The sequence below is a fragment of the Mytilus edulis genome, chromosome 2 (genome assembly GCF_963676685.1).
Source record: "Mytilus edulis chromosome 2, xbMytEdul2.2, whole genome shotgun sequence".
In the NCBI taxonomy this organism is placed as follows: domain Eukaryota; kingdom Metazoa; phylum Mollusca; class Bivalvia; order Mytilida; family Mytilidae; genus Mytilus; species Mytilus edulis.
The window spans coordinates 103,236,564-103,252,982 of NC_092345.1; the positions used below are offsets into that span (position 1 = coordinate 103,236,564).

Sequence of the window (16,419 nt, forward strand, 5' to 3'; positions counted from 1 at the left end):
CATGAGCAACACGACTGTTGCCACATGTGTAGCAGGGTGGGGTTCGTGTTGCTTATTCTTTAGTTTTCTATGTTGTTTCAAGTGTACTATTGTTTGTCTGTTTGTCTTTTTCATTTTTAGCCATGGCGTTGTCAGTTTATTTTCGATTTATGAGTTTGAATGTCCCACTGGTATCTTTTTTTCCCTCTTTTACTGAACATATGTTAATATATCTGTGTTTTCATCAATATTTTAATCTGATCAACCCTGTAATAGGACATCGACATTGATATGATTTAATAGAGTCAGTTTTTGAAAGAGCAGGAAGACAAAGAGTTGCCCGACAAGTGATCACAAAAGAGATTTTTGTTCTGTCTCCTACTCGAGAGAGAATCCCAATCGTATTATGTATACAATTTCCGTCAAGGTGTTTCCTTAACGTAAATGTATTAAACTATATTTACATTTCCTTTGTTTAGGTTTATGGTGACAGCAACACAATACTGGACATACATTTATCTGATCTCACAACAGACAACAAACTGGCTAATGGTAGGTGCTGTCAAGGTGCAAAAAAGGTCAACCGTGAATGTCAAAAACCGTGTCATATTGTTTTGACACTGTGTTATGGGTATGTTATTATTTTGTTTTCTTTTTCATTATATTTTTAGAAAACGCACAAATATATTTGCTATGACACACGATTTCTTCTTATTGATGGATTAATTCTTGTTTTGTCGCCAATTTCTTCCCTACTGTCTTTTTCTTGGCCGCCAGTTTGCAAAACTCAGTAAAGACCCGTCTAATTTTCATTTAATCGATGAATTCAACAACCCTCACCGATACCTTGATGAAATTTTCATTAGATAATCAAGAACTCTTTAAATATACTGCCGAAACTTACCCAAAGAAACTTAGTACTTTTAATAAATAAAAAAAATGCAGAAATGAATGAGCTTTCCTATAATTAGATATTTCAGTTTTACACCACAAACTCTATGCAAAAAAATTCAAACAAAAGATGTTTTTTTCTTTCCCTATTGTTATTTTTTCTATTTTGGACAATAGTATTCTATTGGCACCATCTTATGGTGTTTATATATATATATCAACTCCTCGCTTTGCCCGTGTCTGTAGTAACGTTTTGAATTTCAATGAACGTAATCTTTGTATTATTAGTAAATTATTTAGGGATTTTTCGTTACCACAAATTGCTAAAACCTTTGCAAAATTCTTTTATAGAAACAAAGATTTGGCTTTCACTGTAATAATAACTTATTTAAAACGGAATATCAAATCCTAACTCAATCTGTGAGGTTGTTTACCGAGCCCAAAAATAAACCACGTTTATTTCACATGTGAAATTATCGGTTTTTATTTAACTGGGAAATCAATGTAATATATTGCAACCAATGTAATAAATTTAAATATTGTTTTATCGATATAAATATTGATGTACATATACGCAGTATCACGGAACTACACTCTGTCGATGCATATAATGTCATGTTTTTCTCTGGTTGTTAATGACGCCTTTAAACAAAATACATTGGGTGTTGGATGTGCACTGATGATAATTTAGTCTTAGATGCATGATTTTTAGCGTGAACCCTTATATATTGGCGAGTTTTGGAAGTGTCTATGGGCCACTGAATATACCTCCGCTCGGAATCAAGGTTCTCGGAACGTCTCTATATAGCGTTATTATACAATTGTTTGTATGATATACAAGTAATAGCTTTTCTAAAAAGCTTGCCGTATTTTAGCTTAATATATGGAGATCAGTGGTTTGTGAGTAGTTTATTTTTATTGGAATATTGCACTTCAAGCAATATGAAAACATAGCGCTTTTTTTCTACTAATTTGTCATTTTTGTTGTATTATTGGTGGACCCGTGTTATAATGGAAGGAGACTTAATAAAATTGAGAATGGAAATGGGGAATGATATTATCATAAAATGTATTCTGTGTCTATAATCAACTTGATAAAAATAGCATATAACCTACACATACTTTTGAGGATTACTACTTGACAAAATGGACAACAACAGAAGGCAGTGGCGGATCCAGAGGGGGGCGTAAAGTGTGTACGCCCCATCCCCCCCTTTTGCTCGTTTTTTTTTAAAAAAATGATTAATCATACACGACTATGTGAACTTTACCATTTCCTGTGTACTCTATTATTTAATTTTTATCCGACAATTCTTTACTTATAGAGATATTTTTCGCTGGAATTTACTGATTGTCAAAGTCATGTGATTCGCTATGGGGGAGTTGACCAGTGCTTCGAAAAACGTCGCTCAGTCATTTTGAAATTCAAATTACAGTAACACATTGCTTAAGCTGAGGATTACAATCATGACACCTTCAAAGCGACATAGGATTGAGCAAGAACGTATTGACTTCTATTTCACTATTCCACCAAACAGGAAGTATTACTCTATAGACTATAACACTCTCATGAAAAAAGTTCCATGGCAATATTATTTACATGTACCTACGAAAACATGTTTAACCCCAAACGCCATTGTCATGATTGATATGGACTATATAAAATTGCTGTTTGGTGTGAACCAAGCTTTGCGTTGAAGACCAAACTACAACATTTAATAGTTTACTTTTATAAATTGTGACTTGGATAGACAGTTGTCTTTGGTACTTACATGTATATGAGATCCAGTAATATCTATCTACAAGATTGAGAACACATTTTTTTGTAATAAATTTAAAACATATTTAATTCTGTAATATCTGATAATATGTATCAGTTATTTGTGATTTTTCATTTGATGTGTACTCTCTGGTAATGTCAGTATCAGCATGATCAGTTGATTGGTTGTGATAAGAAAAATGGGGCAGTTTGCAATTGTCATGTGCAGGTAGTGAACACCACATATGGATCTTCTTTACCCTCTCATTTATAAAATTGTGCATGATATTTATCACAGAAACGCACCAGTAATTTGGTGTATGAAACACTTGTCATATTAAATTAAAGTCAGAGGTGGAGTTAGAGGGTTTTTCGGGGGGCCTGGGTCACCCCTTTTTTAGGAAAAATTTAGTTGTTTTTATAGGGAATCACTGAAGCATGACTGGAGTTGGCCCCTTCTTAGGCAGTCAGTGGGCTCCCGCTTATGAAAATTTCTGGATCCACCACTGAAAGTTTGAGTAAAGTTAGATAAGGATTAATGACAAATTATGTTGAAATTTGCACAGATAATGAATGAAAAATCTAGTAAATTAAAAAATAGGCACTATTATTAAAAGCTTTCCTTGCTTATTCACAAGGACATATCATATCCTCCATGCTATTCCGATCTGAGTTTTTATTCATACATGTACATACATGTAGTCTGGTGCTGTTTCAAGTAGTCTTCTTTTTTCTGTTTCTTGAGAAGTATTTGTTTTACCTGTTCAGTCACTGTAAAGTGTTACAATTCATATTTAAACGCAACACATAAATAGTGACCAAAAAGGTATGGCTATCACATGAGAGAAGCTAGAAAAAAGTCAAATGTATATATTTTAGACATTTTTGTGGGACCATGACAATGTGGTATATAGATAGATATGCATAGATAGACCATAGAACAAATAAGCAAAGAAATTCAAAGGAGATGTACATGTACATGTAAGATGAATTATGAAAAAAAAGAGCCATGGCCAGGGGCCCCAAACTTGACAGCATTTGGTGTTGAACAGGTAAAATGTTTGCAGTGACAATAAATATAGCCTTTGTTAGAGGTGACCCAGGTCGCCTTTCTCTATATCAGCTATATTAAACATATTTCTGGGACGGGTTGAAAAATAAATGAAAATGACTTTAAAAAAAGCTAATAGAAATACACCAAATTTGGGAGACATCTATTTAAATGTTTGAAATAATAAGAAAGTTGACAAGAACTAAGCTTTTTCAGATAATATACAGACTATTGCAGTCAGCCTATAATAGACTATTTGCCTCCTGAAATGTTTGCTTATACACTGTGCTTTCCTATAATGATTTAAAATCAGTGTGATAGTTTTCATGAAGAGCACTGAGCGTACAGGTATTATGACAAGATAAATGTTGTGTTACATGTACATGTATCTACCCAAATAAGTAAAATATAAAAATTCTTGACTTCTAAAACCAGTGATTGATCTCCTGATTTATATCTCATCACTCTATGCAGATGCTGTGTGAAAAAAAAAATTGACTTACCAGTATGCTTCTATCCATTGAGTTGATTTATTATTGATTATTTTGCTTTGGATACACCTTATTGCTACAATATGTATATGTCTGCCATTACAAACTGTACATGCATGTATACGTACATCACATATATTCCATGTAAAATTTTGATATTTTAATACAAAATATATGATGCCACAATGGAAAAGTAATTGTTGTATGACGTTGATGGTTAAAATGGGACAGATTCTCTGGTCAGCTGGGACAGTAAGGGGGGGCTGGGGGAGGTGGCGACTTCTCCAGTCATGCTTCAGTGATTTCCTACATAATCAACCAAATAGTAATGTTCATCACGAAAAAATATACTAAGTGTAAGACCTGATGATGTGAATAAATTGAAATCAGACATATCAAATGAATTTTTCAGTGCTTTTGATATATCAATGGGCAATCTGATGAGTTAAGCCTTTTTTGACTGATTTTTATAGTTTGTTCTTATGTTGTACTGTTATACATGTACATGTACCACTGTCCAAGGTTAGGGGGAGGATCAGAATACCGCTAACATGTTTTACCCCGCCACATTATTTATGTATGTTTCTGTCCCAAGTCAGGAGCCTGTAATTCAGTGGTTGTCGTTTGTTTATGTGTTACATATTTGTTTTTCCTTCATTTTTGTATATAAATAAGGCCTTGGTTTTCTGGTTTGAATTGTTATACATGTCATACCAGGGCCTTTTATAGTTGTCTGTGTTGTATAGGCTTTGATCATTGTTGAAGGCTGTACGGTGACCTACATGTATAGTTGTTAATGTCTGTGTCATTTTGGTCTCTTGTAGACAGTTGTCTCATTGGCAATCATACCACATCTTCTTTTTTATAATGACTGCTGATCAACACTGTGTCCATACTGGGACTATTATGGTCCAACAACCAGTGGCGGATCCAGAAATTTTCATAAGTGCAGGCCCACAAAATTTCACAGAAAAAGGATGGCAAGCCCCTGGCGGCCCCCTTCTAAATCAGCCCCTCCTGACAACCCCAAAGAATAAATCATCATGTACGAGTACATCAAAGATCATCAAACTGTCTAGACCACATGCAAACATCTTTTTGGGAGTTCACTGTGTTGCAAGTTTTTTGGGTTCGAAGGATCGTATAAAATGATTGCTTTTGTTGTCATTGTCAAATATAGAGCTGTGCATTTAGTAAAAAGCTAAATTATATAATTTGCAACAGCTGACACTATAGTATCCTATAGTGCACTGAAACCCTTGCCAATAACAATACCGTGATGCTTGGTGTAGGCTTCTTTGCACATAAGAAACCATATTGCTCACCTTGTAATTTTTGTATTCTTCTAATCAGTATCGTCGGGTTTACACCAGAAATCAATGAAGCGATGAAAGTGCTGGAAACGAAATTACATCTTCGGTAAACTCCGTGATTTTAATATTTTCTAATCAATATGTCCAAGCAATGAAAAATGAATGGTTATTATTTTTATAAATAGAGCATACGTTTTGTGTATTAACTATTTAAAATCTAAGCTTTATACGAAGAAATCTAACACAAAAGTATCTCAATCATTTAACCGTTTTAATACGCAGTTTAAAGTGTGAATTATACACATTACTGTTCTATTTTTAGAGAATAGCAAATACATAAATGTACAGTTTTTTACCAAAATAGCAACATAATTTCAAGATTAAATCATCACATTGTCACATGATTATATAATCTGTACCAAATTGACAGTTTGTGGTGAGTTATCATCATAACTAATCACTATAGCAAATGAACACTTTATCATAATATGTACCTATAACCTAGTATCATGATTTCAATCCGACCCCACTTACGGACGCGTTGAACATATAATGCATGCCACTCATTAATAGCCAATCAGACGTTAAAATGACCTTCATTTCCCCCATAATCATTCCGGAAACAGCCACGAAGCAGCCATTAGGTAGTATTTATAACCAATGAAATAACAGAAATACCGTTAACAGATTTACCCGAACCTGACGTTTAGCCTCTGACTAATCAGACCGTATCACCATGTGATACGGTAATAACATTGAAAATAACTGAATAAATAACCATACTCTATACCAGTGGGTGTTTGAAAAAAAAAACGAATACTAAACCTCTTTAGTACACAAAAGATAAACAACATCACTACTAGATATTTATTTAATTTCTGCAATTTTCTCTTATTTCAAAACAAGTACTATTAATTTTTCAGACTCACTGCATGAACATCAACCAAATAAACTGTTCATACTTGGATATATAAGAGTTTTTTTCATTGAATACATGCTGCATTAAGAATAAAATTCTTTTCTTTTTCATATTCAGTGCATTCAATGAAAAAATTAAACTCGTCATTTAGTTTCTGGAAAGCAGATTGTACCCTATTTCAAAACAAGTATTAATAAATCTTGACACGTACATAATAGCATTTTGAATATAAGTTGATTGTCCAGATAATAATACCTATCTAATGTGATTTAATCGTCACAGAAAAATGAGTGACCAACTTCAACAACACAGAACCAATCCACACATGTAATTTTATTTGTTTACCTCTTTTTTTACAATGCGCAAGGTTAATGTCAAAACAGGATTTATATTGATTCATATGAAATTGAGAATGGAAATGGGGAATGTGCCAAAGAGACAATAACCCGACCATAGAAAAAAAAAACAACAGCAGAAGGTCACCAACAGGTCTTCAATGTAGCGAGAAATTCCCGCACCCGGAGGCGTCCTTCAACTGGCCCCTAAACAAATATATACTAGTTCAGTGATAATGAACGCCATACTAATTTCCAAATTGTACACAAGAAACTAAAATTAAAATAATACAAGACTAACAAAGGCCAGAGGCTCCTGACTTGGGACAGGCGCAAAAATGCGGCGGGGTTTAACATGTTTGTGAGATCTCAACCCTCCCCCTATACCTCTAGGAATATAAACAGTTTCAAATGGTTAATATGCCAGCGCTTTATATTTCTCCAACGATAATCTTCAAAAAGGGTTGCTACTGGTAAGGAAGCTACTAACTCTAGGCATCTAAACGGTTAACATGAGGTCATATCTGACAGGAATCTGATGTTCACTATTTGTCGTTTGTTGGTGTGGTTCAAAGGTGTTTTCATATAGATCAGACCGTTATTTTCCCGTTTGAATGGGTTTACACTAGTTATGTTTAAGAATATAGATTGCTGATCGGTGCAGGCCAATGCTTCTAGTTGACCGTTCTTTGACATATCATGGTTTACTTTTATAAATTGTAACTTGGATGGAGAGTTGTTTCATTGGCACTCATACCACATCTTCTTATATCTATTGAATGACCGTTACAAATCTAATTTTCATGGATATATTTAGTTGAAGTAACTCGAATCCTGTCGTTATTTCTTTGTATAGATTTACACCTTTTTCAGGGGTATCATTTGCGCCAAATTTTGTTTTCCAAATGTATCAATTGCGCCAATATTCGGAACTCATTTGCGCCAGTTTACCTGTACACATATCTATCATAAATATTAATGATTAATATTTATTCTTATTTTTGGCTTAAAAAGTATCATATGTTCGAAGATATTTCGTGAAGATGCGCATCTAAAGATAAATGACTTAACATGCATTCGACATTCCATGTACATAAAGAGTAGAAAACTGCTTTGCTGAATATTTAATTCAAGGTATGCCAAAAGAGAAGAAAATAGAAGCTTTTTCTGATTATGTTTTAGCCACATATGTTGGTGACACAGTGCTTTGTTCTCACCATCCGTATGGGGTGAAACTCTATCTTCCGCAAGACGTACCATGCTTATAATTTGAAACAATAAAAACGTGTTTAATACATAAGTCTCACAAGTGGTGCACGAATCCAAATATCTATTGCCGAAACAAATGTGAAGTTAAAGATCATTAAACAGAAATAATTTCCAAATTCATCACTTATGACTTATGACGTTTTTAATTTCTTGATATATATTCGTTATACCTTGAACCTTATGCATTGAGCGTTAAAAATATTGAACATATATTAATGTTATATTTATCAGGTCCTTTCAAACACCATGTTTATATGGATCTACAAGTTTAACATTGACGCCAAGTCCAACTAGAAAGGAAACATTTGGTGAGAATCTAGGAAATACTACGAATCCAGTTTTTCTACAATTGGTAGGATTGAAAGTAAGTACTTCATGAGTAAATAGTTATTCTCTTATGGTTGGGGCCTGTTATCTAACTCCCACGTGAATAGATATTTTTCGTATCACACCGTACGGAGTGTGATATGAAAAAGTGATATCAAAATTACGTTAATTTGATTGGCCTATCTCGTAAATTTCCAATATTTTCATTGGCCGTTGATCAGGTCATTATCCACTGGAAAAGGTCATGCCGGGACTACTTTTTTTCTTGACAACTGATTGTTTACTTCTGGTTTTCGAGATTTTCGTCTGCTTTATAGTCTGCATTATCTAATATAAATCTTATCATGGACGAAAAAATAAAGAAAGGAACCCGTGTACGGTTATGTAACGGAGCAAAGGGCATTATAACTGGCACAACTTCCAATTTCAATTTCCCTCTGTATGCGACAGTAAAACTACCGATGGACGTCCGCAAAGCTTCAAATACAATACAGTTATCTCTATTCTAATGCAAAACAAGTTCATAACTAAATTTCAATCGCAATTTCAGTGTAAAATCTCTATTAAAGAAAATTCAGCGAAAAGATGTTATCTTCTTTGGTCCCTACACTACGTGACGTCATAGGTATGCTTCCGGTGTCATACATAAACACTGGGCGTTTTCTGGCTTCTGTGCCGCTTCAGAATGTAATAAAATTTGATAAAAAGAAGATTTTAAGGCACAACAAGTGAGTTATTTGTTAATTGTTGTAGAAATAACGTGTCAATACACTTATACAACTTTTTTCCATAAGAGAAATAGGTTTAACAACTTGTGAGAATTAGATATCGCTTGATATCAACTCTCGTTATTTAATTTCGTAGGCTCGTTTATTATTATTGAAATTAAATAACTCGAGTTGATATCAATCGATATCTAATTCTCACTCGTTATGAAACCTATAAATATTCCTCCTCGGACTACTGGTATTCGGCGAATGGAAATTCAATATTAAGGGATCAATACAAATCTTTTGGGTTTTTGTCATTATTTTATGTGCCATAGAACTGCATTGAATCGACACTACAACAAGTTCATTATACTTTTTAATCAATGCACATGTATATATATAAAAAAAGAAGATGTGGTATAATTGCCAATGAGACAACTCTCCACAAGAGACTACATGACACGGAAATTATCAACTATAGGTCGCCGTACAGCCTTCAACAATTAGCAAAACCCTTACCGCATAGTCAGCTATAAAAGGCCCCGAAATGACAAATGGTAAACAATTCAAACGAGAAAACTAAAGATGTGGTCACAACTTATCGGACAGCACGAATGGACGCATAACGGATAAAAAAAAAACAATTTTCAGTTGCCGTACAAAACGGACGCCTACCGAATGAACAACGGACAGTTCATCCGTTGAACTTCCGTTTAAAGTTTTGAACATGCTCAAAATTTTCCGCCGGACAGAACAGACGTCGACGGATAAAACGGATGCTGAACGGACATGAAACGGAAATGGACGAACGTAAAACGGTTAAGAACGGACGTCTAACGAACATGAACGGATATCAATCGGTACACATCCAAAATCCAATGGGAAAATTAAAAAGGGAAATTTTAGTGTGGAGTTTCCCTTGTAAAACCGAAATATCTGAATCTAGGAAAGGACAGTTATTACCGTATGAAATTGATTTATTTAAAGTTAGTTCCTTTGTGTAAATTTCGGCAGTATATTCATAAAATTCTTGATTATTTAACGAAATAATATTTCCAAGATAACGATTAGTATTGTTAAATTGATCAATCAAATGCAATTTAGACGGATCTTTACTGAGTTTGGTCATAAACTGTGATTTATTACAATACAAAAACAAGTCTGCTATTAAAGGGACGCAATTAGTGCCCATGGTAATACCTACAACCTGTCGATAAACTTTGATGCCGACACGTACATAAATAGTATCAAGGAGAAAGTTGACAGCTTCAATCATCTAATCACACCTCCAGAAAGTATATCTAGCATATTAACCTTTCTCATTAGAGAAGAGAGCTCTAAATGACATGCAAACAAATATATTTGTATTCAGATTTACCAAACGACCATTTAATTAAATAGGAACACGTTTGTTTGATAAGATTCTTCGGAAGTGAAGTGTAAAGAGTAGAAAAGTCAAAACTGTCAAAAGAACCACCGAAAGCACGTAATTTATCAAAATTATCTAAAAAAAAATTTTACATTCCAAAAAAAGTTAATTCCACTATTTTATATATTTTTATTACAATAGTTTATGATAAGCTCTTTAATAGTACACAAAGAACTTTTTATATAAGCACTGAAAGATTAGTTGTAGAACTCTTTCTAGAGGCCGAGATGAAACGATAGTTTACTTTTTTTTGTGTAGTTTAAGTAACCAATTCAAAGTAGGGACCTCCAAATGCTCAGGAGAAGCCTTAAGCTGCGATGTGGTTATGATATGTCTGTTTACTATATGACTCTCTGTGGAGCGCACGGACTTGAATGTAGATGAATTTAAAATTTTATTCTTAAGAACGTCCGTGTAGTATTTATGGCATACCATCACCACATTGTTGGCTGCTTTGTCGGCCGATACAAACACAAACCTTTATGAAAGTTCTAGAAGTTTATTTCTTATTCTGGCGTATTATGTACTCTTTTATTTATTTCTGAATTAATTTCAAAATGTGATATTTTATTATCTACAACATTCATACATTTATTTAAAAAAGAATCAGATTTTTCCCGTTTACACCAATTTTTACAAAACGAGGAAAGAGCATCTTTGGTGACCTGACGACACTGTTTCCAATCTTTTTTAGATAGAGGACATTATTTTCGTCCTTTTTCAAATTTCTTTTATCCTCTCTGTCCTGGACGATATCGAGGTTCCCCGTAATAATACGGGCATAGGGAACATAATTAAATTTCGCCGATTCACAGTTTCAAGTTAAAGGAGTATTATTTTCTACATTGACCTCTGATGTAACCAACGTTGAAATAATGGTAGGTTCTGTGTTATAACAATAGGGAGGTATGAAGTCATTAAATAGACTAGATAAGTTGATAAAATCAATACCTCTGCTAATATATTTCTAATTTTTAGAAAGTGCCGTTTATGATCCTTAATTTTGTTGATATGCGGGAACAGCCATTGGTTTACGAGAATATCCATAGAGAATGCTAAGAAAGAGATAATGTCACACTCCTTGAAAATATTATGTAACTTACTGATTGGTAATTCACCCAGTTTACATAATAATTGTTACCTACAATTTGTTTTAAATATAGAAAGTAGATTACCAACTGTATAAGTTATACGATGTTTAATTCGTTGATTTCGATTGGTCGTTTGCCACAAGACCTATTTTTTCGTTGTCTTTTATTCATATTTTTTATGATATCAATAGAAGAAGTTGTAGATATGTTTCCTTGTCTAAGTGTATTGTCATTTAGACCCGGGAAATAAGCTGCCTGAAATTGTTTAATCCAAGACAGTTCGATAACATTAAGGGAATCTTCGTATTGTTTCTAGATCGTTTCGAGCGGTTGAAATTGTATAAATTTAATATAGTAGTTGTGTTTATCTAAATAAAAACATCAGTAGTATACCGGTGTTCGAAAGTCATAAATCGATTGAGAGAAAAAAAATCTAGGTAACAAACTAAAACTGAGGTAAATACATCAACTATAAGAACTAAAACAACGAAACAACAGAAACACTAAAGTGCAAACAAAAACCAAAACGACAATGTAACCATAGAAACGAACTGTTAGATTACATCTGCCATTTTACAGGACATTTTAAGAAATATTGAAAAATTATACTTTTGAACTTCTTAGGTTTTTGGAAGAGTTATAGGTGTTCCTGTGTTCATTTAAAAAAAACTCCCATCCCGTTTGCCTACGTATTGTATACCACACTTTAGCTTTTTTCCTGTAATCAGTTAAGTAAGGCTTTGTGTTTACATATAATGTCACAGGAAAAGGAAAGCGAAAAAGCTCTCTCGTTCACTGTTGAGCTTAAAGTATTATCAGAAGATAATCTAGATCTGGTTTGTCATTTTCCGGCATTGCATGGGTATATTTGTGGATATCCAGGTGCATTTTTTTAAATTGAATAATGTGGTTTCAGCAGCATTGTAACCTTGTTACACAATTATAAAAACAAGTGCTAAATTTAGATGGGTAATTTCGACTGACCGCGGTAGAATCAATATTTGGAATGAGGTTTTTTCAGCATGTGAATATCCTTTAAGGATTGGTGTATAATGTTTGCGTTCCATCGTAAAATCATGATTAAAGGGTAATAAGAAGATTAAATGAGGCCAAAAGTCATAACATTGAATAAGAGTTACAATAACGGAATATATAAACAATTTATAAATCAGTCGAAAAATTCTTGTCACAGCAACTCTCATAGCGTGATAAAGGGAATCCTGGTCACAGAAAAAAATAATGAATCCTTGTGTAGTCTGAACAAAGTCTTGCAAGTGAACATCAACACAAAGTTGATTAAAAGTTCAATGGTCCAACCTAATAGAATACAACTTGGAGTAAGCAGAGTGTGGCATTCCAAATTTGCAATACAACGCACTGAGTAAAGTAAAAAAAAACTACAATCGATAGATGGATTCCAAAAATGCAAGTGTATGTTTAATAATTTCTTGTATTGTTGATCCTGCAGTTAAGATGTTGTAAACATATTTTACTGTTACCTTTGATTTTGAATAATACAGTATTGAACTTTTAAAACTTTCGATAAACATACCGGAAATTTAAAAGAAAATTTAACATTCAGAAAGAAAGAGATTTACAGGAGCAGCTGAATTCGAATTGCAAGCGTGATTTTTGGAGAAGTATAGGAAAACTTGGTGTTGCAAACGAAATAACTGAGAATATACCATGGGAAATAGTGAACGCGGATGATACGGAAAGATAGACTGGATGCAGTTCTCAAGACTTGGAAAACCACAAGAAATGATAACATTGACGATCTTGATAATTAAGTCAATGAGGAAAACATACGTGATTTACCTGATTTTAACAATAATATAACCCGTGATAATATTGCCAAAGTCGTTGAACATACGAAATTACGCAAAGCAGCCGGGTATGATTATATTCCATCAGAGGTGCTTAAGTATGAAAGTGCGATCGACTTACTGTGTGTTATATGAAATGGTTGTTTTGAATGGGTAAAGGACCTGAACATTGGATATCTGGGATTGTAAACCCCATATCAAAACCGGGAACAACCGATTACATTCCTACCGAGCAAAATCTACTGTAGTGTCTTGAATTCACGTTTATGTAAGCAGTTAGAGTACAACGATATTGTGTGTGGGGAACAAAATGGCTTTCGTCAAAAACGCAGCTGTGAAGAGCACATATATATAGCCTTAATTCAGTTATATTAAACAGAAAAACATAAAAACAGTCTACATTCAGTTTTATAGATAGATAAACGGCGTTTGATTCAGAATCTAGAACCTACTTTGGTATAAACTCCGACGAGCAGGTATTCAAGGAAAATTCCTGTCCTCCATACAGTCACTTTGCCAGAATGACAAATGTACAGTCCGCGTGAATGAAAGATAAACTCCATGGTTTGATGTTGACTGAGGTGTGAAACAAGGGTGGTTGTTATCACTGGAAATGTTTGCGACCTATATCAATGGTTTGGCCGAGCGCAATAACAATCTACAGATCGGCATTCGAATAGGAGATGATAACGTGTTGTTTTCAATTTTTTACATCACTTGGTGGATGTTGAATTATAAGTCTCCGACGGTATCATCAGCTCAGTAGTCAGTACTTCGGTACTGACATGATTTAAAAAAATTTACTGAAATTGTCCGTTTATAAATTTTGAAATTATTAAGAAATTAAGGTTTCAACTCCCTCATGCAAATAGATATAGGAAGATGTGGTATGAGTGCCAATAAGATAACTCTCCATCCAAGTAACAATTCAAAAAAGTTAACCATTATAGGTCAGGTACGGCCTTCAACACGGAGCCATGGCTAACACCGAACAGCAAGCTGTAACAGGCTCCATAAATTAGTAATGTAAAACCATTCAAACGGGAAAACCAACGGTCTTATCTATATAAAAACGAGAAACTAGAAAAACGTATGAAGTACATAAACAAACGAGAACTACTGTACAACAGATTCATGAATTAGGACAGTTGCAAACATTTGCAGCGGGATTAAACGTTTTATGGTACCAAACCTTCTCCTTTTACTGAAACAATAGTATAACATCACAACATAGAAAAACACACTATAAAATATCAATTGGAAGGCTTAACTCAATCAAAAAAGTTGGCTTTAGATGAATTTGGCTATTAATTTTTGGTATTTTTGACATATAGCTCTTCAATGGTTTCGGTACTTATACATCTTCGGATTTCAAATGTTTGGCTTTGAGCGTTCCTGATGCAGGTAAATCCAGAAAAAACGCTTCAGACGCAAAAATTATTAAACGTGTTGTTTTCATTTTTTTATGAATTACTTTATAACGGTAAATGAGAATAAGTCATCTGATACAATGACAATAAACCCCACTGATGTAATAAATGGAAAAAAAACACGTTACATAATGTTGGTCCAGTTTATATACAATAAATTCCTTTAAAAAGGCTTATAATTCTTAAAACTATTTAAAATTGGATTTAAGGAATTAATTTTCCCACTCTCGTAACTTCTATCTCTCGTAAATTGTATATTTGTGTCATTTAATTGGCCTGGTGCATGACTATATTTTTGATATACGCAATAATGGTTGACTTTTGTACAAATTTTGACTTTGATGGACAGTTCTCATTGGCACTCATAATTCATCCTCATATATCTATATATTAGTTTAGAGAAAAGTAAGTGCGCTCAATTTTTAGAATCGTTAGACTTTGGACGTCAAATTAAGGGCATTTAAATATGATCAAAAAGACATAGCATATAGATATTCCCTGAAACAGCTGGGTAACTTTTTACAGACATAATTTGTTTGGTTTACTCTTTACCTAAATAGTTGTTAATATTCATGTCACCTATAAGTGCATTTGAGACGGGATAATATCCATCAATAGTATGCGAGCTGATTTGATTAAATCCTTTAGAGAAATGTGAATATATATGATAAATATCAAGATTCATCATTGTTTATTACAGTCCTACTACAGTGGACATGTGTATGCCTACGATCTGTATCAGAATACAAAAAACTTGATATTCGACACACAAATGTACTTTAATACCAGAACTAATTTCCAACAAACATATGAAGGATCAAAGTGGAATCAACTAATAGTTCCGCATTCACCAACAGTTCACTTCAGGTAAATTATTTATCTAACGTTAGGTATTTATATCAGAAAATCAAACATTTAGTTAAAGTGGCTTAGCACAGGTCACGTCACATATTTTTGAATATGTTGTCATACAACCTCGGATTCTTAAGGTAGCACAATACAAAAAAGTAAAAACACAAAAGTACTGAACTCCGAGGAAAATTCAAAAAGGAAAATCCAACATCAAAAGGCAAAATCAAAAGTCTAAACACATCAAACGAATGGATAACAACTGTCCTAACTTGGTACAAAGATTTTATAACTCCAACTCCCAAGTTTTAAAATGCTGTAACTTTCTTAATAATGCTTGAAAATTTATAAAAGTGGTAGTTTTGGATAGCTAACAGATTACTCTTTCAAATAAATGCAATGTTAGTATTATGAAACAATTATGTAACCAATTATAATGTTAACTGTGTCTAAAATATTTTTCACCAAATTTCCACTTTCAAATGAATTTAGCTTCGGCATAGGTATCCCTAGAGGGTTGATTTTATTATATGTTGTTCCTATGGCCAAAAGGGTGTCTCAGATTTCAGATAGAATGTATAGAACAAATTTTACACCTAATTAAACATTATCTTCTTTTATGTGGTTAGGATGTTTACACTAATTAGAGATTTATGAGAGAATGGAATACTATAGAGACAATCTGAGACACCCTTTTGAAGCCCATGATGTGTTGATTAAGATTTCGTTAAAATTTTCTGTATAGTTAAA

At 33.4% G+C, this 16,419-nt stretch overlaps 1 protein-coding gene across 1 annotated transcript in view; it reads left to right on the plus strand.

Annotated features, from left to right (window-relative positions):
* LOC139511138 (uncharacterized) overlaps positions 1-16,419 on the plus strand; it is a 38,309-nt gene that overhangs the window by 15,112 nt on the left and 6,778 nt on the right. The window contains exons 2-4 of the mRNA XM_071297711.1: positions 459-610; positions 8,239-8,371; positions 15,521-15,687. Of these exons, the coding sequence (XP_071153812.1) occupies positions 459-610; positions 8,239-8,371; positions 15,521-15,687 (452 nt within the window). The remainder of the gene's footprint in view (positions 1-458; positions 611-8,238; positions 8,372-15,520; positions 15,688-16,419) is intronic.